The 26783-nt window shown below is 41.5% G+C and overlaps 1 protein-coding gene and 1 long non-coding RNA gene across 3 annotated transcripts in view; both read left to right on the top strand.

Moving 5' to 3' along the window:
• Nucleotides 1-10578, top strand: part of Sp1 (transcription factor Sp8) — a 91125-nt gene extending 80547 nt beyond the window's left edge. For both annotated transcript variants that reach the window (XM_011065351.2, XM_011065348.2), the window contains exons 2-3: nt 7714-8755; nt 8824-10578. In XM_011065351.2, the coding sequence (XP_011063653.2) occupies nt 7747-8755; nt 8824-9707 (1893 nt within the window). In that variant the 5' untranslated portion in view covers nt 7714-7746 and the 3' untranslated portion in view covers nt 9708-10578. The remainder of the gene's footprint in view (nt 1-7713; nt 8756-8823) is intronic.
• Nucleotides 10579-11670: 1092 nt separating this feature from the next.
• On the top strand, nt 11671-12256 carry LOC105151567 (uncharacterized). The gene is made up of 2 exons (XR_846837.2): nt 11671-12010; nt 12097-12256. It is a non-coding gene; the product is annotated as an uncharacterized LOC105151567 (long non-coding RNA).
• The last annotated feature ends 14527 nt before the right edge of the window (nt 12257-26783 follow it).

The following is a 26783-nucleotide window of genomic DNA, read 5'->3' on the forward strand; positions in this document are numbered from 1 at the left end:
AATTCGATAAAACTTGCGTGAAGAAGCGCGAGTTTTTAATAGGGCGAGAATGTCTCCACTCTTAAGGGGGTCCCAAATTAGAAGCGTTCCGCGGCGAGCAAACGCGATGAAATGGCTAGTCAGGCGATAGATCGGACTCTCCGGCGCTAATTGGCTGCGGAATTTTATGTAGCACTAAATTACTCTATGCAAATGTGCAGCCGCTTCCGTCGTCCTTCGACAAGGGCATTCTGGAAGTGCATTCTCAACTGCGTACGCACGCGTGCAAGCAACGTGCTTCTCCGAGATTTACGCCCCCCCCCCCCTCCTCTCCCCTCCCTCTCCTCATTAGCCTAATTAAGGCGTAAGTTTGAAATACGAAGCGGTTTTGTCGGAACCGATTGAAACGGCGTTACCGAGCATTTGGCCGTCGATCTTGCGACAAGACTTCTCGTACTCGAAGATTCTTATTCGGAAATGCATTGGAATAACCGTGCATCGGAGTGTGGAAGGTCGGGAGAATGATATCGGTGTTAACTGGTTGCGAGTTATAACCGGACCACGTAATGTCCGCTTAATATTCAACGCCAGCGGGGGCGACGGATTTATGAGAGCTAATGAATTGGTAGTCCTTCTCCTCTGTCCTTATTTCCATACGCTTTTTTTTCACTGTTTGCCTAGCGAACAGCTTGGTGCTCTCTTTAATCTCCGACTGAAAGTTTGCTAGTTGTACTTTGCTTACGTGAACACAATGATTGATGATCGGTCTTATTTATGTGAAGAGATTAATGAATGATTGACGAAGATAAAATTTATCGCGAAATAAAAATCAAATAGAGAGATATCTCCTAAACATTGAATCCGATTTACATTTTTACCCGGAAATCATTTGATCCAAGGGCGATTTGAAATTTGTCGAGGGTTCGTGGTAAAAAAAAAAAAAAATACTCGATATGGTCGGAAGGAGGAGCAAAAAGGAGGCGAAGTAGGAGATGCTTCTTGGGCTAGAGGATAGCCGAATAAATTTGGATAGCTCCCTGTTTTGGCCTCGAGCCACGGTTACCCGACGTAGACACTCTCGGACATACAATCGGCTCTTTCGTAACGCGGCGTGTGAGAAGGGAATAGGAGATGACCGGGCTGAGAAGGGCGGCGAGCAAGGTATACAGGCGAGCCGCTCCTTTACGATGGATTTAATTAAAAAACATAATTTAGCAGGCAGAGGATAACAGGTAGCTCAGCTCCGGTGGGAACTAACGGAGGTTCCGTCATAGTGCGGCGCTGTTCGGCGCCGGCCTGCGGTCACTCATGAATAAGATTATTAATCCCGTCCTTTGCAGAAAATCTCCTCTTTTTCTTCTCTCCCGCGCTCTGCGTTTCCTAATATTCTGAAAAATTTATCGCGCGTAATTTAATTTGCTAATAATTATTTATGAGCGAATGATACGACAGGCAGATCAGATATTACTTAATTCGCTTTCATTTGATTTCCAGAATTAATAAACGCATCTTGCACCGTGCGATTAAGGTGACAATTACGTGACAGTTAAGATGTAGCGCGAATCTATCGAAACACTGCCGTGAAACATTTTTCTAGAGATTTTTAAAAAAAGCCGCATACTGGTTTTTTCATGAGATAAATAGTGATAATGGCTATGTATTGCAAAGTACATATGATGAACCACGTATATTTTACAAAGTATATCTTACAAAGATACTTTGTAATACAGAGTCATCATATTTGTCTTGTGACCGGAATTTTTAGGGACTGTGTAAAATAAAAGGAATAGGAGAAATAGGGAACAGTGAATAAAGTAGGTAAGAAGAATTTATAGACAGTTCATTAACATATAAAATAAAATGCTTTAATGCAGAATAGAGAAACAGCTCTGAGGAACAACGCTATTCTTTGTTAACGCATTACGTTTTACGTGTTGATATTATTGAACTGTTCCCTATTCTGTATTGTCTTTTCTATTTTTTGTTGTGGTATGCAGTCTCTTAAGAGCCTCTACTTTTTCCATTTGCAGATCGATTAGAATTCTATTTTACAAGCAGAATTAGTGGAATTTGTTTGAATCCCTCGAGCATTCGAGCCTATTTATTATAATCATAATACCTCGTTAATGATCGCAGTCGTTGATGCTAGACGCGATATGTTATATATCGCTCGTCTACGGCAAGTTGATCGCCACTGACACGATGTCCGTCGTTGGGTGGACCTCGGATCGCTTAGATGGAACGAGTTAAAAATCCATTTGTTGGGGACGCGGTCAGTGTCGCGCGTGAGATTAAAAGAGAGATACCGACGAGCAAGAAAAACAGCGCCATTTTGTCGAAAGAAGGACCGACGACCTCGCGGCTAGCTTCTCTCCCGCGTATATAAATGGCAGTCGTGTTGCGTGCGAATATACAATTTCGTTTCATCGCTACCGGTCGATCGCAGGGTCCGTCCTGTTCGCGAAGCCAGAGAAATGAGGAAGGAAAACGAGGTGGCAGTCGCCAACGTGAAAAGATTATTTTCACAACTAGGGGCAGGGAAAAAAAGAACCGCGAGAAAATATTACGAGAGAGTACACTTGAACGTTGTACGAACTGCATAATTTGAAAATTCATCTCTCGCGAGAGATAATATCCGCGTTGAATTCATTTCTGTTCATCTTGCGCAGAATTTGCACAATATTGCATGACCTATATAGACGTTACGTGGATAGTACTATCAAACAATTAACTTTATAAATGCAATGAGGTTGCTCAGATAACACGTCTTGTAACCAACGGAAAAAAGTTTTTATTTCTTTTTTTTTTTTCTGTTCACGAGCTATCATCATAACGTGCAGTTTTACGCAGTCACGCAACATTACTGCAAATTAGAAATTTCTACTATTAGTTAAACTTTGTGTTCTTAATACTTTTATGTCGTCGGTCATTGTATAAATATATATTTAGTAGTACTTTGAACCCAATCATGCGTATCAAGTCTTAATTTACACTTCAAGATAACCGCGAAGAATAAAGGACAAAGTATTGAGAAAAAGAGAGAGAGAAAGAGAGAGGGAGGCAGGAAGCCACGAAACGACGTAGGAAACGACGTAGGAAACGAGTATATCGAAGTCGACAGCTAGCCCGATAACGAGAAAGACGAGCGAGGCAAAGCGAACGTTTTTATAATCGCCGCAATTATCTGCGAGGCCGAAGTCGAGCGTATATAACCTTAGCGCGCAACAGCTTCAAGGGGCACCGCTTCTTATCGGGACACTGGCTGCGTGCCACACTGGCCGGCGTGGTTGCATGCGGAGGCTGATAAACAAATAATTAGCATTCGAAGTAACCCGCATTCGCATTATCGCTGGCATCGCTCTCCTCGCCAAGGGAAGGCTCGCGTAACCCTTCGTTGACGTACTTACCCAACGTGCTCGACCCGACGAAGACCTGGCCACGTTTAACGTGCATTCCGTGCCGCCCGCTACATTTCGCCCGTGTTGTACCTGGACGGGTAATTAGTGCGCTATGGAAATCGCGCTCAACAATTCGACCGCTCGATCTAAGTATGTTTCTTTCCTCCGCGGAATGTTTTGCGTGTCCGCGTAAGCGTATCGAGGTTGTAAAGAGAATGCCAACGAGATCGTTCGAGGCAGAAGTAATAATACCATTTTAAATTATAATTCGATGGTATACACCGTATCTGTAACACGTTATAATTTGCATGGTAATAACAGTTACATTACTTATCTACGATGTTATACGTACTTTGTGAATAATTTTTGCCAGGTTCTTTCGTAGCACGAAATGTTATAACTGTATATTATGTGACAAATATGAAATGGATTACATTTTTAGAAGTAATTCAGGTTTTTTCCTGAAATCTAAATATCTTGAAATCATAATATATTTCAAAATATAAACGATTACTCTTAAATATATAGTTATTATGTTTTATTAGATATCGACTTAGAAGAAATAATCTTTCCAACATTAGCATATATTAATATTTACTTTCACAATGAAATAAGATAGTGTTGTAATTAAATCGTTTTGGACGGTCCGTATAAAGATGGCAAAGGGATAAAAAAAAACCTGTGTATATGATATAGGGATAACGATCAGTGTGATTCAGTTAGACATACAAAATCAGAAATTAAAATACGCAAAGGCTTTGATGATGTAGTTAGTCAATACTACTGGCTGGTGGATGCTCAATGCAGGTGGATCCAATCAGAAACTCGACCATGCCGGCTCGGCAGGTGCTTGGAGATCGCGGTCAATGGCTCTCGAGAACGACCGACACTTTTTACACCGAAAGCAGAAAAGAGCGCCGACTAATTTTGCGCGGCGCTCCATTATGGAGCACGAAGCAATCCTTTTTCCGCGGCTTCGTTTGTTCGTTTAATTGTCTCTGTCCGACTAATTCGATGACAACGACTTGATAGCAGAAATAAATTTCTAATTCGTTTCCCAAAGGGTTTGTGTTTTAGTTGAAAAGGTACAAATTAAAATTTGTAAACAAAAGAAATGTCTTCTTGCCTTTAGAAAAGAAAAATTCTTTTGTCCTATATTTAAAAGGGAGAATTATTTGTATCTTTACTGTAGAATTCTCGATGTTTAGGATTTCGTTAGCGTGTATGCATAAAGTACTGATCGTCGACGCATGTCTCGCCTGATGTGCGAACGAGGGTTCTCCTCAGGCTGAAAGGGGAATAAAAGTTTGACACGGACGTCGGATGCGGTTCGCCACGAAGCTCGACCGGTAGACACCCCACGGTTTGTTGCTTCGCACCCTCGCTGTCGGGTCTTTTACCTCCCTCGCATTCAGCTGTCACGTGGCTCGTACTCGAACGATCGCCGGCGTTTCCGCTTTATTTTCCGCCATCCGGCGCCGCGTTGCATTGGGTGTCGAGTGACCGATCTCATTAACGATCTCGTATGGTCGATACTTCCTGGCACGTTCGAGGCCTGGTCAGTCGGAAAGCAATCGTGCGACGCCTCGACGCGAATGAGTTCTCGGAAAAAGATTCGAGCCGACGCAGACGGGACGAGGCGAGACAAGCGAGGATTCTTCGTTTTAATTTATGCGCGGCGTAGCTTCAGGCATTATTAGTCCTAGATGGCTACGAGGGGCGTGACGTCACGCGGCTAAAACAAAGGATCCTACCGGTGCCCATTTCACGTCGGCTCCCTTTTAACCGTGCCGACAGGAGGGTACGAGGGACCTGGGCCTCGCCGATGTCGAGTAGTTCGGCACTCTTTACGTTCCGTCAATTTTCTACTACACACTTTTTCACCTACCTACACGATCATCACACTTCCGCTGACCTACTTACTTGGTCGAATCTCTTGCAATTATTTCGAACTTGAGGTTGATAACTCAAAACTTATTTCACTATGAAGATATCTTCAAGAAGCGGCAAACAAAAGATGACAAAATAGCTGCGAATCGTGATTGTGAGATGGTTAACGCGCGCGACGCGCCATGGAGGGCGTGTATCCACGCGTAGGATATAGCGGTGGAGACTGTGTGAGGAGGGAGCTGATCGAGGGACGTCGTTGTCTCCGCAGGCCACTGTCATATTGTCCCGGCGGATCGATACGTGGCCTGCCTACAACCTGCACTCATCGAGCTTGAAGAGGGCGTGGCTCGTACACCGGCGGAGAGACACTCAACCCCGTTGCGATCTCCGCCGTGTTAAACCTTCCGCCTCCCTCTCGACGTAAAAGCGGGAGAGACGATTTCGTCCTTTCAACCCTCCGCGATTCTCTCGTGCCAGTCGTCACCCTCTACGACGTACTCTCCGCGTCAACGAGCGCTCCCATTCGTCGAGAGCATTGTAACGGGGAGCAATCACCCTGCATTTGGAGATTTCTCGGAATAATAACTCTCGATACTTTCCGACGTTTCATCGTTCAAACGTAAACAACTATAGGTATTTCGTTCGATTTGTAACGTCCTCGAGATATAAATTTTTTTTACTTATCCATACTCTAACACTTGATTATTTTATTATTACTTTTGCGTTAAAAATAACGACACTGTAAATCACTCGGAAAGCCTTGAAACGGTGCTCGTACACGAGCATATCCTAAATAACGACCATATACAACAATGTGTCATGTTACCGCGAAGAAATATGAGCGGGACATTTATTGTACGCGTTGATGAATGATCGGGGCAACCAAGCAGAACTCTGGCTCTCTTCGGAGGATAGATCGAGCGCAGTGCGGTTGCGACTCCTCCGTTTTTCCTCTCTCTTCCCCCCCCCCTCCCCCGCTTTTTCACCTCTCGTTCTCTCTCTCTCTCTCTCTCTCTCACGTCGTTTTCATCCTGAGAAGGGTGCGCGCGTTCGTTGTCTTTCGCCGGTGTTGCTGGCGCAAGGTTGAATCCACGTGGGGGCGTGTCGCCTCCATGGCGCCGGCTGCTAATGGCCGCGCGGCCCTCCAGACCTTAATTTCCTGCCGCTTCCGCGGACCCTCTCACTTTTACCTCTCCACGTCCAAATCTGCTTCGGGACCTCTCCTCTTCAGCCTCCGGCCTTTCGGTAGCAGCCGACATTCTCCTTGTCCTTTCACCCCCGCGCTAACCCCGCGAGCGATTTGCATGGAGTTGCTTTTGATGAAGTTCGTTATCTAAAGTTTCAGTCGGCTTCTGCCGTTCGCTCTAATTTTTAGCTCGCACACAAATTGTGCTCCCTCTAATTCCTCGCGCCGCGTGTGCGCGAAAGAGCATGATTGCTCCGCAAGTTTCTCAGAATTGGAAGGCTTATTGAAATCTGCTAAGAGATTCACACACAAATTATGTCGTTATTGAATTTACTCAATTTGCATCAAGAGTTCTCATCACGTTTCTATTACAAATTATAATTCTTATCTCGTTGCTGGTCGTATTATTTACGTGATATCTTAACCGATTTGATCCTGATGTTCTACGTATTTATTGTTTCCAAGATCGTAACACGTTTCCCACGTTATTTTGGGTCGCTTAATATGGTATCATGGAAATCGTACATCGACCTTGTGCTTGATTCGAGAACAATTTGCATGAAAGCGGTCTAGGTAGAGCGATTGGTCTATCCGGGTCTCATTACTTTCAGCGACTAATCTTGGATCTCTTCTAGGATAGGAACGGCAATTTAGTGTCATTATACGCCCTTAGGGGAAGACTTTCCTCTTTCTCTCTCCTTGGAGGACCTGAGCCCGAACCGGGGCTTCTTTTTAGATCGATTTAGACGCGGCGGGGTGATTATGGGCGTCCATCGACCGCCAGATTTCGATATTACGAACCGCGCTAGCACGAAAAAGTATCTTGATAGTCCCATGAATCGATACGCGTGATACGTAATTCGCTTCAGAGTTGTTATTACCGATTTGCGTAATCGTATGACGAAATTGCTTCATAACGAGCGCTTCCGATGTTAAAAATTCTGAAAAGAACTGGTAATGTGTGCGCGAGCGTTGTTCAGTTAGCACATTGTAAATCGAGGTCGTGCATGTCCGTAAACATTTGTTAGATGTCCTTAATAAAAAAAATTTTTCGTATTTATAATTCTTTATAAACATAAATCATAAAGTAAATGTAAAGGCAACGTAATATACGGTTGAAATTGAATTATACATCGCGTCGTACGACAATATATGCTCAAAGATAAAAAATGCCAAAAGATATTGACAAGCAATAAATCTTTTCTTTCGCAGCAAAATATAGATCAAAGAATAAGAATAGATTTTATGATGATGTTACAGGATCATCCAGGATTACGAGGCACGCCTTTGGCCATGCTGGCGGCGCAATGCAACAAACTAAGCAGTAAAAGCCCGCCGCCATTGGCGGACGCAGCGGTAGGCAAAGGTTTCCACCCTTGGAAGAAGAGCCCACAAAGCAGCGGCAGCTCGCCACAACACACCGGCGGCGGGGGAGGTGGCAGTGGAGGTGGAGGAGGCGGCGGTAGCGGTGGGTGCACAACGACGGGAGTGAGCCAGAGACCGGCGGCGACGAGCAGCGCCGGCAGCACGACCGGTGGTTACGCCAGGGCGCCGGTGACGTCTTGCGCTTCGACCGCACCGCAATATGGTAGCGACTTGTATTTCCCCGGAACGGCGAGCGCCCAACCGGCCGGCGATCCACATCATCATCAGAGTAGTCTTCTGGGTAAAGTCGAAGGCGCGACTTTGGGCTCAGTGTACGGAAGGCATCCGTACGAGTCGTGGCCGTTCAATGCGATGCCAGGCGCGACGCACGGCGGAATTAAAACGAGTGACGGTTGGTGGGATGTACATGGCGCCGCGACCGCCGGCGGATGGCTAGACGTAAGCAGTACTGTTGGCGTCGGCGTCCACGCGGCGCAAATGGCCAATTACTCGGCCGACTACTCGACGAGCCTAGCGCTGGCCGGTAATCATTTGCTAACCACAGCTACGACGGCCGGTCACAATCTCTTGCAAGACACGTACAAATCAATGCTACCGGGTGGGCCGCCCGGATTCGGGCTCCATCACCATGCGGCCGCCACAGCCGGCGCCGGCGCCGGTGCCGGAAGCCCTCAGGGCAGCGGCGGCGGTGTCGGCGTCGGGGGCGCCGGTGTCAGCCAAGCGCCCTCGCCGCGCTCGCAGAGACGTTACACCGGACGTGCCACCTGCGATTGTCCGAATTGTCAAGAAGCCGAGAGACTCGGTCCCGCCGGCGTGCACCTCAGGAAGAAGAACATCCATAGCTGCCACATACCGGGTTGCGGCAAGGTCTACGGGAAAACGTCGCATCTGAAGGCCCACTTACGGTGGCACACTGGTGAGCGACCGTTTGTTTGCAACTGGCTTTTCTGTGGCAAGCGGTTCACACGTTCGGATGAGTTGCAGCGGCACCTTCGAACCCACACCGGCGAAAAGAGATTCGCCTGCCCGGTCTGCAACAAGCGGTTCATGCGCAGCGACCATCTCGCGAAGCACGTCAAGACCCACAGCAGCAGCAGCAGCAGCAGCGGCAGCAAGGGCAAGGGGGGAGCGGGGAGCTCGTCGGCCGAGTCCTGCTCCGACAGCGAGGACAACGGGAGTCAGCAGAGTCCCACTTCCAGCTCGGTGCCGCAGCCGCAGCCGCCGCAGCAGCCGGCTCAGGCCCAGCAGCAGCAGCAACAGCAGCAGCAGCAGCAGCAGCAGCAGCAGCAGCAGCAGCTGGCGGTAGCGGCGGCGGCGGCGGCGGCAGCGGCAGCGGTGGTGGCGGGCCAGGACACCAGCAACACCACCTCTCCTCAGACCACCACCACCACTCTCGGCCATCAGCCGACAACCCCCATGACTCCAATACAGATGACCCCGCCGCCTCTGACCCCACACCATCCCCACCACCCGCATCTCCCGCCTCTAATGCACCATCCTCATCATCACGCAACCTCCGTCCCGGCGGCCCACCATCCGCACGCGGGGATGAGCATGCACTGAGCCCGGTGGGGCCCGGAGCCGGTGCCTGCAGTACCTCTGCCGCAACGGCCCTGGGCTCCCCCCTATCCTACCCCCTCAACCTGAACCTTATGCAAAATCACTCGACCATCAATCCATCGACTCCCCATCACCACCATCAGCAACATCAGAATCATCACCATCACCATCACCATCATCATCACCCATCGCACCAACAGCAGCACTCGCGACAAAATAACTCCTACTCTGTGCAACAGAATCCTGGCACGCCGGGGACCGCGCAGACTCCCTCACCCTCGTCCCCCGCGCCTGTACATAGTCTCTAAGCGGTTACGAGCGCACTCGCGTCCAACAACCGGTCACAATCCACCGCATGTCCGTCCGCCGCGCTCATACACGCAGGCACGAATGATACATACACGTAGACACGAGAGCATACACGGAGATACACATGAATCTGGCTCCCCGTCCTGGTTCTAAATACGGAGATGGTCCTCGTAACGCACGCACGCGGATATTTCAGGATTTTTTATTTGTACATAATATATATATATATATATATATATTTATATATATATAGGGCGCAAAAGAGAGGGAGAGAAAGAGAAATGATATTATATTAATTAAGCGGTGTAATGATGTGTAAAAAAAAAAGTAACTCGTATAAATATATAAATATAAATATATAAATATAAATATATATATATAAATATATAAATATATATATATATATATATATATAATATATATATAAAGCACTGTCGCGTTGTACCATACACCGACAAAATACTTCGCGCCCTACCCGACTCTTCTCTTCCGTTCATTTTCGGAAGGCAAGAGACGGATCGAATTAAAGAGAAACGACTGTGGAGTATGGACACGGACAGGTTCCAAACGATTTCATACCACACAGGGCCTTGAACATTGTCTGACGAGAAAGTGATTTTCCTTAGTGAATTTAAAATTTTTTCCAGACAATTTGTTGATTACGTTTGGAACTTGGACTTGAACGATAACCCATATCAGCCCACCCTTTGGATGTAGCATCGCACTATTATCAATGAATTATTATTAATTATTATTAATTATTAATTATTAATTATTACTATTAACTCTTCTTTATTACTGTATTATTATAAAAATTATAAATTCATTTTAAAGTGAGAAAAAGGAAATAAATAATGCTTTTGTGAATAATGAAGACTCTATTCGACTTTCACTCCATTCACAAAGCTCGTTCCCGCCGCCCAATTGTCGACTTCCTTGTTGTTAATCTATGAAAAGACAGTCCACACACTAGTTTCTAACTCCTAGCTCAACCTTCGCTCTTGCTGCCGCTGATTATTAAGGTGCAACCCGTGCGCGCGAGTCAACCTGGAATAATTTATCTTCCTCGCCTGCTAAAATGTGATTCCTACACACGAATTGAAAGTAAGTTCATTCACAATTGCTTTGAGTACAACGTCGCGTGTCCGCCAATAATGATTTTTAATTTTGACACATAGATCTAAATATTCGCGATGAAGAGTCGTGTAACCTGACACTAGGGAATACCCCCAATGTATCAACAGGCCGACAGAGAACGACACTGAGCAGAGAACACGATGGAGCACGAGTGGAACACGAGCTCCTGGGACGATATTATCGCACGGGCCGTTAAATCCCAGATCCTATCAACCGTGAAATGTCCCGTCATAACATAAGGCTTCCCCCACTTTGTCGTGCCACTTTATTTTCCTGCTCCAAAGATTTTATTCCGACCTTCGCTCCGTTCAGAGATTCGCTGATTATGCGGCATCGGGCATCGTTCTGGCATCGCCTCGCGAGCGCAACGGAAATGCGTCCGATACGTGTGCTTCGAGCTCCTCAATCTTATTAGCGAGAATGACTCGGCTCGCTTCTCTCGGGCCTAAACAGTGGAGTAGCCGCGTCACGCGATCATTAAGCTTCTATAAAGTTGATTCTCCCGAGCATTCTGACCGGTCATAATTGATTACAACATGCGCAATATTCTTCAAACAATGACAGTAGATGCAATAATTCGTGTCACGAAACAATTGCATGTTTTTAAACATAGATATGTTGCCGTTAACATATTAATGAAGCAATTATAGAAAAAAATGATCTTTCACTCTTAAAGATGTATTGTTAAAATAAAGTATCTATATAAAGGCGCCGTAAAAAAAATTACAAGTACAAAAACGCTAAACTTGTCATTTAAAGACAAAATTATGTGTTTCATCGAATATCGCGGTGCTGCGAGGCGGTTAGATTCGACATGTCCTGATGGAGACACCGCAATAAACAATTTTCAAGCGCGGCGCCATAAACTGGATCAATATGGCAGAGATTACGAAATAAGATCGTTATGCAAAGCAGTCGGAGAGGGTCGCGTCGGGGTTGCGCCGCAGCAATTCGCGGGGGGTGCGGTTAACGTCTCGCGGCAAGCGTGCAAGCTCGGGGGATGGCTTTTTCGATGATTTAACCAAGGAGGGTGAACGTTTGTTATTCAATTTGCAACCCCCTCGGTACCAGCCACTGCTCACCCTCTACCCACAGATCATCGCGCCTTTACGACCATGGCTCCTAATGCAGGAAGCATTCTTCCTCGCTCGAAATATAGCGATCGGTGGGTATTCTATTTCGTTTCAACTTTTCCGCACTTACGTAACTGCTTTATCTTTATCTTTTATTCTATTATTTGTTTCACGGAAGCTGACAACGATCGTACGTACATCTGCTGAATCTATGCTGTACTCAGAATCACTATACAGTTATAATTCTACAGATATAATTCATTTATTAAAAATAACAACAAACACATATTGTTGCTGTAAACTTTATAAATAAATTAAAAAAGATTTGAAAAAAATAATTTATGTTTCATATTATTACCATAATCTTTTATTTCCCTTAAAGTATTACATCTATATTTTTAAACTAATAATTCCATCTAGTATCAACTTTCGATACTAAAATAATTAATTCAATTAAATAAGAGAAATCCTTTTCTTTTTCAGTCAAAACAAATCTTAGAGTTTAAGGACATATTGTCTATACAATATCAGCTAAAAGTATATATTAGTATATATTAGTATCAAATAATCAATCAAAAATAACTAATATTAGCCAATATCATTCAAAAAATTTTGACGATGATTAATCCGCGTGAAGCCAATAAAAAAACCAATTTGACTTATAATGATTTTATGTAGGAAAATGATTATATTTTCCTGCGGTTTTAGGTCAATAATTTTTAAATGAGTAAATAAATCTAGATAAACTTTTGCACGAATATTTATAATATTATTATTTTTTAGTCCATAATATATCAAATTTGATTTAATTCTTAATATTATTTCCTCAAATCATAATTTTACATAAAACTCAAGTGAAAAATATTAAATAACTTTTAATAATAAGAGAATTTTGCTTAAACTTTACATAAATACTCAGTTATAATAATATAACAATCTATAAAATTTTTATTAAATTTCTTATATTTAAAAATAGATACTAAATAAAATCATTGTAAATTGAAATCTTTATAATTTTTAGATATTGCTTCAGTGAATCGACTTTGGATTTTGTCACAAGTCTCCAAATATATGTAAGAACAATCTGTAAAATTATTGTTAAACTTTTAGAATTAAAAAAATAGATATTAAACATTCTTAAATATTTCTGTGTGAAGTCATCATAGATATTTGATTCTGTAAACTGCGCGCCGAAATCTTTTTCGCTCTTGAAACACAGTTACGAGCAGAACCATAGTAGTAATAATAACTTATGTTAAATTAACAAGTAATTTAATAATTTTTAATACTAATAACATATTCTTTATAAAAATATTAATAATTTAATGTCAATAAGACCTTAAATTTGCGAATAATTTAAGTACAAAATAAATAAGAGAATAATGCCATTTTAAACATTTCTCAAGTCAATTTTCATTTAATTTTACTTTAATAATTTATTTACAAATTACGATTCGAGATATGAATAGAATAATATTCAATTGACGGTGTCAATGTATAGTTTTATCATTATATAATTTTTCGTAATTCTCTCTCACATTCGGATTTATGTGTACTGTATACGCGCACCAATAAATTAAAGGGAACGATTTTCTTCGGGAGATATACACTCGTCTGTCCAGCAGCTTGCGAGTGAATAATTAGGCGCGTGCGAGTGTCACGTCCGCGAGACCGTTCTCAAGGCTCGGGTCATTAGATCCGTCTGTTCTTTCGAACGTGTTGCGATAATAAAGGTCGCACACCGTCACTAGACAAAGACACCGCTGTGCGATTAATTTCACGGCGGTGCACCCCATCGCGATACAATTGAAACGAATGGAGCTGCGGGAGCATTTTATGAAGCCGGCGGAACGACACTTTGCTCGCAAACACCGTTTCGCGTGGATCGCGTTCATCACGATCTATAAATGGATTACAAATGGCAGAGAGATGTAGTACAACCGGCAGAAATAAATTGAATACGCCTTGCACGTATTTTAATAATATAAAAGGAATTTTAGAACTACGATAAGAAATGTAATTAATATAAAAATAACGATTATGGATATGAAAAACGGTAGGTAAGTGAAACAATTTTGCTTTGATTTCACTGTATTTAAAAATTCAATAATAAATCTCTAAAGTCAATCGAGTGAGACAAACTAGCGAATGACGGAGAGCAAAGTATTATAAGTGGAGAGATGACGGAAAACTGAATGGTACTCTTTGAAATTTCACACCGTGGTGTCGGCAAGGCTTAGTAAAAAAAAATGGACAAAGGACCCGAAAGGTTCGTCGTTTCTCGCTCCTACTAAGTCTGTTAACAAATCTCATGATTCTAACGACTCGACTTTGGACGGGGATACCATGGTTAAAATTTCAAAAGCAAAACCGTCTCCTCGAACTCACCGCAGACTATAATTTCTACTAGCAGAGAAAAGTAAGAAGCATCTTCGGCGTGGTAAAAAAAAAAATTCTAACTACAGCTAATACATGATTCATAATAAGAATTCGTGATATTTATTATTTTTCTTAAAGTTTTACAATAGTATACATCTCGAAATTATTTTGATTATTACATCAAACAATGTACTTTATCTAGATTTACCACAATATTATTCGTGAGATTTGTTAAGCGTGAATGAGAGGCGAGCGTAATCAATCTGCTAAATGGATGAACAGATTAATACGCTAATCCGAATTCGTTTGTAAAGTCAAGGGAAGACTACAGAGAGAGAGAGAGAGAGAGAACTAACGAGGCTATGGTTAGACCTATGGTTTATGGACATATGGTTAACACAGTTATATGTAGTTTGCTGGAAAAGCCAAGAGACACACATGCGTGAGACCTAATACGCACTTCAAAGGCGGTCCCAGACGCGCGCGACGCACACGTGCTGGCATTAAGAGATGCACGCGAGTCCTGTTACCAAAGTGCCGCGAACTCGAAAAGGCCGCGGCACGATCGGAAAGCTGATGTCTGAAAAATCAACCCGAACTTGGACAGAGAGTCCTTTTAATTTAAAGACCGCCGATTTTACTAACAACACGTACTCTGACAAGAGAGAGAAATGTGATTTATTATCATGTATTTTAAAAATTGGAAGAATTTATAGGATATAAATTTGCGCGCGTGTATATAATTATGTTAAGATATTAAAATATCCTTAAATCATTAATGTTACACTTCCGAAACTTTTTGTATTTTATATATACTTTCCTGCAAAGTATAAAACTATTAATTCAACTATTTATTCAACCAGTCTTGTATCTCTTGCGAATGAAGTAACGATATCTCGGAAAATCAGACAAATAACGTCATCCGACACGAGCAATCAATGCGCTCTCGTGTTCGACATTGTCGAACAGTCGAGTCTAATGGGCAAACAACACCGAACATTCTGACGCTGTCATAACGAGCGTTGGTCAGCCATCGCATCGCATCGCGACGCGTCGCATGGAATAGAACAGGCCGAGGCAATCCTGTAACGCAAGGCTGATAACATTACCGTCCGATTCGAGTTAATTGCTCGTCGTTAGAGGTCATTAAAGTATCCGGTTAGTTCACGCGACACTCATCGAGGGGACTCGGGGACACCGTGATATTCCTCTGAGCCAGCTAACGAATCACATCGCTCCCGCAATCACCTCGTTACGCAAGCTTACCCTAATTGAAGCGAACAGTCGGAGCTAATTATCGATCGCTGCCAATTTCAATATCAATTCGTTATTCATCCGAGATCGACGCACCCAGCCAATATATATGACGCGTTTCTGTATCACGATTATGATACCGGTTGCTTTTAATCACATCGAGGTGAATTTAAGAGCCGGCAACTGCGTGTAATTAAACGTCCCGAACGAGCGAGAGGAATGCTTATATTGCATTTGTCGACATTTGCTTTTCATTAACACGTTATAGTTGTAAAAAAAAAAAAAAAAAAAAAAAAGAACGATAGGATGAAAAGTACCTGCTGCTAACCAATCGAGCTTCGCAATTATAATGACTTCGTCTCGATAAGATATACGTCATTTCAACCAAAGGAATTGCAATTTAATTTATCAATATTCCTACGTGCTTACATTTTAACGAGAGAAAAAGAAGCCTTCGAATCATGATAATTCAAAAGCGAACCGTCGACCTCATACGAGAGTTCACGAAAGAGCGGCACGGTAGCTAGCGGTTCGTAGCTATCGACCGATAATTTCATGGCACATCGAGTAGGTATGTCGAGAATGGATGGAAATTAGTTGAGATGGCCGTCGAGTTCCCGAGTTAATTGATACGTCCGCGCCCGATGAGGCGGCGGAATATATACAGCGCCAATCCGACGCACACATTCCGTGCCGTATATACGTATACATAATGTACGCGCAACCACATTGCATTCCGGGTTTGTCCAAGTCCCGCGTGATTTAACGGCTTCGCTTCCTGGCGATCTAGTTAACGTGTACGCACACGCGTGCATCACGAAAGAGTATTAGTGCAGTTTGCAGGGTGACGGAATACGCGTGAAAGACTCATCTCTCTACCTCTTTCTTTCTGTACTTCTCTCTCTCTCTCTCTCTCTCTCTCTCTCTCTCTCTCTCTCTCTCTCTCTCTCTCTCTCTCTCTTAGAACCCCACGGGCCATCGCACAGTGACTAATACCCTTCCGACCATATTTTTATCTTGCCACGAGCGAGTGGTTGCCCCTCGACAGCAAGAAATCCACCATGACAACGGATGTGCCAAATAGATGGCAACATCTAGAGGGAACGCGCAACTATCTTCGAGGGCGTTTTCGTGAACGGGTAGCTTTTTTAGGATCGGGTTAATGATGCCGATTACGAAGAAATTTTATATTAATTCTTGTAATCTTTTAATATGTGATAATGAGAGAGAGAGAGAGAGAGAGAGAGAGAGAGAGAGAGAGAGAGAGAGAAGGAAAGAAGTGGATATTGATATCTTCATTACACTCGCATGTACATATATATATATATATATATCAAATGAAGATATTTTACTTCGCTTGTAAATAATTGAATAATTTTGTATTGAACAAGATATTTAAGCGGTTTCATTAAAGATATCATGAAATGGAGACGGAATCCATCATGAATCATGCTAATTGCCGGTGTGATTAAACGTTTCGTTCTCGGAATTTTAACCCTCGCGTTTTATACTACCCTTGCCTCGTTACTTCATCGTTGCGAAACTGAACGCTTAAAAAATGTATGAACTAGCCATAGTATAGACGATACCTTCAAGCAACGTTCACCAACTTCTCTTTCTATAATTCGTCAACTCGTTGTTATCGACTTTTTACTGAACAATAAAACGAGTTCTATCATCTTTTTTATACATTGATTTATGTATCAAATGTATCAATGTAGTTGTAAAACGATACTCGGGCATACAAAAAAAAATTGAGAAACGAAAAGTTGTTAGATGCCTGCCCAGAATCTAAATTTATGTTTATATACTATACGTCACGATGTTCAGATCAAAGTTATTTCACCAACACATGCCACCGACTGTTGTACGAGGTGTTAATTGGCTTCTCGTGAAGCGATCATTTGTCAGATTCGTAAGGCGGACGAAGCCGAGCCGCAGTTGGTTCCGTCCACGAAACGATTTATGACAGCCGAGTCGGTCATGCGGAGCAGCCGGAAGTCGCGGTACTCTTTGTTCTTTCATTCCTTCTTATAATACCACCTCGAACTCATTTATCGCATTTACATTCTCCGGCCTGTTCCTCGCCCACTCGTCACGTTCAGATTATTGAATTAGATATACGGCGGAATTGAATTGATTTTCGCCAGTCATCACACGATTCACGACGGTTCTGTATGCACGCGAGCACACGCACGAAGGAACAGGATAGCACGAGAGGAACGGAGGAGGAGGAGGAGTAGAATGACGAGGAAAAGGAGACATAGTATCTCTAAGAGGAGAGCCAAAAGAGAATGGATGAGACGAATAAAGTTCTTCTCGCCGCGATCGTCTGCATCCTGATAAATTTGTTTCTCGGCCTTCAAGAAACAAACGTTGACCTTTCCCTCTCTTTTCTCATTTTTTTTTTCCTCTGCTAAAGTAACACATTGAAGTGTTACGATAAAATAATATTAACATGATCATCATAAAGTGTTAGTTGATGTCGTTAAATTTTTTTGATATTTCTTGCTCGACATATGACTATCATTTATATACAAACACGAAATAAAAGTACAAAAAATGGAGAAGGATACTGTACTTACTACATTTTTTCGGACATATGCTTACCCGTGATAAAGAACGAAAAAAGTGCGACCCTTCTTGCACGTCTCGTTTGACAATTTCCGGAGGCGACAGCGGACGATAAAACGAATGTCGGTTAAGCGACAGTTACGGTTACGGAAATATGACGTATGACTTTAACACGTCGCTACTCACCGGAGACGCAATTTGGCCGCCGCGGGCTAAACTTAGTCTTACCAAGCTGACGGAAGCTGAGAGACTTCCTCACTCGATACATTCTCGAATGGCTCGTACAACCGTCGTTTAATGTATCGATCGCCTTTCATCTAAATGCAGCGCGCAGAGGTGATTATCATTATCGAAAGAGTAAACGTCTAACGGATTTAATCATCAGCTGCGTGTCATCGGCGTAATTTATAGAGCGTGACGGATTATACCGCGATTCGAGCTAACGACGAGCAGACGCTCGCGCGACACGCTAATCATGTCGCGGGATTCTTGGCGTCGAGCCGTGCCGGAATCGAGCACGTGTCTGGCGTCGGATATCAGAAGGGGCCACGAACCCCTTGACCCCGCCCCACCCACCTCTTGGAACCCTTAACGATCATCTCTCTCTCTCTCTCTCTCGTCATTGAATAAATCTGAAGCGTTATACGTCGCCAGGTCGACCGACGCGCGTCAATCTCGGAGACCTCCTTCGTCGAACGAACGCCCACCGGCAAAGCGGCGATCGATATATCCTGATAGACGGGACGCATATAACAACGGTTCGCTGGACTGCAGCACAGAATAAGCACGCGGATAAAGAACTTCGGGAAAGGGTGAGAGCGACGTTCCCTCTAATCTTTTGCGACGCGTAAGAATTTTCTTCTTTTAACGCCTACGTTATATTCAGATTTATTATATTCCTCTTCCTTTTATATCAATTTATTTTTCAACACATATATTTTTTATTCTGATATAAACGAGATAAGGGTAAATCGGGTAATAGTGATTTATTATTTGTATTTGATTCAGATATTAATAATTTCACGATGCACAAGAATTTTCTTCTTTTAACGCCTTGGAAATTATAATCCTGCGTTCCTCTTAGATCAATACAATTTATTATTTAACATATATATTTTTTTGTTTTGATCTAATAGAGATAAGTATATAATAATAATTTATTATTGTTTGTCTTTAATCCAGATATAATTTCGCGTAAGAACTGTCTTCTTTCAATGCTCATATTATTCGGGAAATATAATCCGATTTAACAAATTATATATGAACCTTTAGGAATCGGCGCTGTAATAATTGCGCGTTTATTAAGGGGTTAGATCAGTGACCAGCCGTAAAAATAGGTAATTTTTTAAGCGTGGATTGCCGAACAAATAAAAAAGCTACAGACTTGTGTTTTGGTATTTTATTCAAGTACTCATTGAAGGTATAAAATATGAAGAGAAATGAAAGGAAAAATAATAATCTTAATACTATTTATTAAAATATCATGAAAGATCAATTTTTTTCGCATCAGTTATTGGTGTCGATTCCGCCATATTGGATCGTACGAAACAAAAACAAAAAAAATGTTATTGAAGTATATTATATTCCCTAAGCATTGACCGGGCTTATTCAAAATTTATTAAAACTTGATTAAAAAAAAATTTGTTTAACTTTTGGTTTGACTTTTGGCACAAATATTGTAAATTAATTTATTAGTATCTTGCAAAATAATAATGATATTGTAAAAATCCTCGGTTAATACTTAAAAATACTATAAGGATAATAAAAAACTAAAATTCAAGTCAATAAGATAAATATATCCTGAGAAACCTTCGACACCGTTTTGAAAAATAAGATTTCAAGAAAAACGCATTCAAAGCATTCTACAACATTATTTTTATATCATATAGTGCAAATTTTGTAGATTTTGTAACTCAGAAACTAATTCGAATTTATACTTAACCTTTTGTTTCATTATCTACAGGTTTCAAACTACTTTTTAAAGCAAAAAAAATTTTTTCGCTTTTTTAAAAATTTTGCACCAGTCTAACCCCTTAAGACTGATAAATCTTCGTATAATTAATATTGATTATTTGTTGAATGTTTCGGCTAACTTTTAGCCTTCTTCAGCGAACAATAATTACAATAATTATTGTGTAAGAACTAATTTGTATTTGACGTGCTCCTGAGGTAAATCTCCACAGCAATTCCTGTAAGTTTTTTAATATCTTTCGATTCTAATATTCAATTATTATATTTAAGGTCAAAATACCGTTGACCATTCAGCTTTCTAACTGGTTAAGGAAATTTGGTGTTGGAGTGGAACTACAGGATGAAGATATGTATGAAATTTGTACACGCTCGCTGAAGAAGGCTAGAAGTTAGTCGAAACGTTCGACAAATAAATTATCGATATTAATTGTACGAGGATTGTCTTATATCAATCTTAATAAACGCGCAATTATTACAGAGTTGAAAAAAGTCTTCTAAAAGCCCATGCGTAACTTGTTAATTGTTTAATGTAAGAAATCTTATTTCATTGTAAGTATAATCCTTTAGATTAATGCAACTTGCTTTTTAAAATGTATTTTTTTATACTGATATATAAAAGAGATAAGATAATAATTCGAGTAATAGCGATTTATTATTCGTCTTTAATCCAACTATAATAATTTCAAGATGAAATGAAATTTAGCTAGCTCTTTTTTTGTCGTACAATAAACTATATATTTCCGCTTCCATAAACAAGACACCAACAGTTTCTGTGCACGTGCCAAATACTGTTCGAAGGTAGATAGGTGGTAATAACACGATGGAAAACAAAAAAAAAACAAAAAAAAGAAACGCGTGCGAATCCGCGCACGAGAGTTTTTACGCTTCTCTTTAAGCCTCTCCAAGCCGGAATGAAATTCCTTTTTGCCAGTCCACACGCGAGTGATCTCATTGACCGTTAATTAAGGGCTAGATCGTGGAACAATCACGATATAATTGCGCGTGTCCGTACAATAAAGCGTCGCGACAATATAAATTCCCCCGGGGGTCTCCACGGCCACTCCGAAGGAGCGTGACAGGAGGGCGTGCACCGTTTCAGAAATTCGTCTTTCGGCCTCCACGGTCTTTCTCTTTCACGTGAAAAATGCCAGATGTTTCGCATGTGGCCGGCGTAACGTGCAATGCCGTTGTTCCGGCTCTGTCATGGCAATGCTTTATTCATACTTTTGCGCGAATTCAGATCACTCCTCGGAGCCTCGGGGAGCTGCAAGACACGACGTGTACGACGGTACACACAAAGTTGACGTCGAAAGAGGAAGGCCGGTGTGGCCCATTTTCTTCCGTAATCACGCAGGCGTACGAACGAACGGAGCTTGTATGGACTCGTGTCTTCCGCCGCCAAAAGGGATAAAGACTCCGTTACTTGAACGCTTGATCTTCAAGAAATAACGTTTGATACCGGGGATCGAACACGCGATTGCCTTTTCTCGTGGCTCTCGTATGGGCAATTAAGTTTGAAAAAACACGAGAAAGATATATAATCGAAAAACTGAAATTGTAAAGCCAAACGGTCCGTGCTTAGGATGCGCCGCTTAATTCCAAGTTGTCGTCTCATTAACGCCGACTGTTAGCGTTTTCTGCCAATGGGCGCGGCACTAATTGCTGACGGCGTTAACGCCGATCCGTCTGCGTAAACCACGCGGTAGTGCACAGGCACTCAAGGTGTGGCAAAGCTCGCTCTCATTGTTCAGCAATTAAAAGCGCTCCTCTTTGTGTGCCGCCACCTGCTGCTTTGTTTTTGTTTCGCCGCAAAATGTGCACGTCCGAGCGCACATTTCGCGACTCACTGGACACGTCGCATCGAATCGATTTTACGAGGATTGAAAACAGCTCGAGATTCAGTTGATCCTCGCTACCGACCGTCATAGTACAATGCGATTGTGTGTTTTCAAAATTTTTCATAATTCGTCCGAAATTACCAAAAGTGTTTATCGGAAAAAAATTTTATATTATTCTTCGTGTCTTTTTTTCCTGTGAAAAATTCAGATGTGTTTAATTACCACTAATAAAAGCGTGTACCGGAAGTTCTTATTTAGAATTTATTTTGTGTCAACCTTCTTGCCTCCTTTTTCTGTGAAACAGAAATCTTTTTCTCTTAATATCTCGACAATGAAAGAGTTAACAAACTGTGTCCGCTTAATTTCGCGCAAGTTGAAAAGCGGAACGTACAACTCGCACGGTTGAATTCTAGATAATTGTGGTTTTACTTACGCGGCCCGCCGCGCTTATTACTTCGACGATCTCATGGCGGGATATATATCCCTCGTGGACGCCACTCGCAACGATACCACTCGTTTCTCTAACTGGATTAACGGTCGATTTCCATTTCGCGGACAAGGGCAATTGGCCGTTAAGCTAGCACCATATCGAGCCTGACGCTATATCATCGTATTCGCGTATATACGTACGAGTTACACGATGAATTCCGCGTAAAGGGCCCGAGTCGATTACGCCAAAGAGGTATCAGGGAATTGAACGTCGGGCATTCGCGCTCAACTAATGGTAGCAATTTACTGGCAGCAGGCGCTCGCACTTTCCGACTTCGTGGAAAGCTGTGTTTCAATTTTCACCTCGTTTCGCAACACGGGTGCAGAAAAACCGCGTGCGAGCGCACGCGTGAAAGATTCGTATCTTTTGAAGTGCGTCTGTACATATTGCATATTGATCAAAGGTTTTTCAAAAAATCTTTGGCAAATAAATGTCCGCGATAAATACGTTGTTTTCAAATATGCTCATATGTATCGGTTTAGAGGAGGAGGGAACAAAGCACTTTTCGATTCTCCTAAATAATTTCTTATCTTTTTTAACAAAAATTTTTACAAATAATTTTAGCAAGCAAACTGCGTGAAAGCGATACGGAACGAACGCTGTGCGTTCTCAGCAGAAAAAGTAGCTTTGCAATCACTTTTGCAAAAAAATATTTTCTTGCTTCAGCTAGAATTATCACTGTTTTTTTATCCGGTAATAATTGCAAAGCTGCTTTCTTGATTTTATTTCAAACAGAATATTTCCAACTAAATATTTTGTTTGTATATTTTGTTTTATATGTAAAAGATATATAAGCTACATATTTCTGTACATATTTCTTCTACCCTCCCGTAATGTAAAGACTTAAGAGAAGATCATTAGAATGCTTTCGTCTTGCTTCCACTTGCAACACTTTTCCCAAGTTAACATGATCGTTGCAAAAGCGTGTACTTCTCGACGAGCTGAATTAAGTACAATTGACGATCAGGTTATCGAGGACGCGCAGTTTTTACGTGCGTGGTTTCGCAACGTATCTCACTTCCGGTGAGTAGCAAACTGACAGGTCACGGGTATAAGCTACCGAATGACAGGCTTTCCCGTGATCGCTGGTACGACACGGGGCGACGGAAATTCGTTTGGCCGTACATCCGCGGGGCCGCGCGTACGAAGCGGTATGAAAATAAGGAAATGACGTACAAGAAAAATCGATGATTATAATTAGCGGTCGATATACCGGAACCAGGAATAGCCTGATTACGGTAATCAGTTGCACGCAGTCGCACGCGGAATGATTCACGGTAACGCAGGAAGCCAGAAACGTCCAAGAGGGGAGCCCCGCGCGCACGAAGGAGACGCGAAGCCGTGCTAAGAGTGTGGAGAACAATGATAGAACGCGAATGACAGAACGAGACAAACGGATGAGGACGGCAGGGGTAAGGAGATGGTGGAAGAGGAGGAAGAGGAGGAGGCGGAAAGGATGCGAGGAACCGCGAAGGGAAGAGGAGGGCCATTGGTATACCACACCGGTGGTACGCATGCGCGTGCACAACTCTTTCCGTGAGCGACTATTATTATATACCGTATATACTGGCGGGACAAAAGGGTCCCCATATGGCGACTCGCGGACTAATATATGTCATTAGATGCATTACTCTATGATAATTAAACGTCTATGTGCGCGGCATTGTTACGCTCGTAGCCCCGCGCGGCATTACCGGAATGACACGTTGCGTTACAATGCTTCGGATGTCGTGAACGATTCGCCCGCCCGGTTATATACATGCTGATTGCGCGCTCCCCGACGATGAGCGAAGGGCGCGCGATGGTGCGGGTGGCGGGTGGAGGCGACAGGCATCGCGGGAAAACGCGAGTCGTTTCGTTTGCTCGGCGACCGACTCGTCGGAAACGAGTCGTCGCCGTGAGATTCTGCCATTCATTCGTCCGCGACGCCACGAAAAGAAACTGAGAAACTGAGGAAGAGACATTGTTGACGTCATGTTTTCCTCTCACATCAGAAAAGCGTTCTATAAGACGATCCATGCAAGAAGTTTGAAATAATTACGCTTTTTCTCAAAGTACAAACATTTTCCTTTCCGCCGTAACAAGTTCGCATGGTACAAGTTCTCTTGGTAGTATCTTTGCACAAGAATGCGTAAAATGTTTTAGGATACGAAAAATCACAGATGTATAGTTCAAGTTATAGTTTCGATTTATCATATTTAGATTATTCTTATCTTTTCATCTAGACGATTATGTAAAGTTCTTCTCATTTTCTCATCAAAATTTCTATCTATTCACTGCGGCTCCATCTTGGATAGTGATGTCAGAAAAAATATATGATGTGATAAAAATTCAAAATGAGTAATAACTTTTAATATATGATTATTTGATTATTAGAACATGAAAAAGTGTCTGATATAGCAGATCTATTTTATCGGTTGCAAATGTTATTTTATTAAAAAATGTCATATCATACACAAATAATTTATTTAACACTTGTATGTCATATACATTGTTGTCTATACATTTGAATTCCTCTCTTATCTACGTTCCATTATTTTTTTACTTCATCAATGTTTCATGAATTCCAATACATATTCTCAAATCGCAGAACATCAATTCGTAAGACAATCATGGCATTATATAATATAATATAAAACAGAAGTCATAGATTCTGCTTCTCTATCATAAACACTCAATAAACTCGAATCCTTTGTTTAATTGATTATAGTCTATGACGAAAGAAAAATAATAAAGAAATTACAATGTCCTTAACTTTAATATCGTTGCTAAACATTAAGGGTGCTCTTTTTTCTAAATAATATAAAAAAAATTTTTGTAAATTATATTAAAAAATGTATTTTTTAAATAAAATAACATTTACAATCAATACAACAGATTCGTGAAATATGTGAAAAACTTTCTTTGTGTTCCGATAATCAAATAATCATATAATGGAAATTGAATTTTATGAGAGATAAATATGATTTCATTCTATTCCAGGATTGTCGGTATATTTTACAAGTGTATTCTATTAAATGTAAATATTGTTTTATTAAGAAATAGAACAAGAAAAAAATTCATAAAAAAAAATAATCAATACTATGCTATTATCAGTTAATACGCATGTTGCGCTGTATGCTTATTGAATAATCATGTTACGGCATCATTTTAGATGCAAAAGGAAATATCCTTCACGATTTAATATAATTGTTAAATATTTTATTATACGTTTTTATATATTTCTGGACGAATGTATAATTTTTTTTTTTATCAAGCGATTCAAAACTCCATTTCCATCATCATTCCTACGAGACATAAAGGATCAGTATATATTATATCGGAGATTTCGAATATATTCAATATATTCTCACATAACGGACAGTGAGATGTGGAGCGCGGTTACACGTGTCACGAATCTCTTTTACATCAAGTGAATTCGGGACCAGAACTGGGTCAGTTGTGGCCTAAATGCGTCCGTAGTATAATGATCGCGATCCATCTCGTCTCGTCTGCGGTTTGGCGCGCGTGTTTCGGACCAACTGAGACACCTTTGTCGCTTTTCTCCTTCCGATCTGTATGTAAATGCGAGGCACATTACGGAGCAGCCGATGTGGAGCAATGGTACGCTTGTGGCAGTCACGTGAATTTTAGGTACGTGGTGTAGACCGCTCAAGTTTTTATCGCTTATTCTCTTATGCAATGATGCATGCAGCCGCGACCGCATATCGCATCTGCGTGAGACCGCGTGGTTTCCGATGCTAACAATTGATTTCTCGACGATAGATGGACGAGAGTCACGATTAACCCCGACTAATGTGACCACCACAAGTAAAGAATGAATATTAAAAGAATGAGACAGAGAATGCATGTTGATTTTGTTTTTCGACAGCGTATTAATTTCGAAAGATGTTATGAAAGTCGAGTTAGATACAGTAGTCTTTCAATTAGCTTATCCTTTCTGTTATTATACATAGATAGTCGAGTTTCTACACTCTAAAACATACATCTATCGATGTAACTTTAGCACTTCTGACATGGATTTAACACCTATGCGATGTCTATATAACTCTGTGTCGGTATTAACACTGTTAGAAATGTAACCATGAGCTTCCTTTACATGTAAATGAAGCTCGTGGTTATGAACGAAAAAGTAATGAATGATTTAACTGAAAATTAAGTTACAGTAGTTACTTAAATGAAATGAACGTGTACATTAAATTTATAAAATTTAATGTATTTTTAATAAAATTTTATGTACATGTACACAAATATATTTTTTAGTTATAAATGTAATGTTATGAAATTAAATCCAAATCGTGTAACTTAAAAGTTAATAAAATTTAAGAACATTTCTAACAGTGAATATTAACACCAACG

Source organism: Acromyrmex echinatior, chromosome 15, assembly GCF_024713525.1.
Source record: "Acromyrmex echinatior isolate Ae372 chromosome 15, ASM2471352v2, whole genome shotgun sequence".
NCBI lineage: Eukaryota > Metazoa > Arthropoda > Insecta > Hymenoptera > Formicidae > Acromyrmex > Acromyrmex echinatior.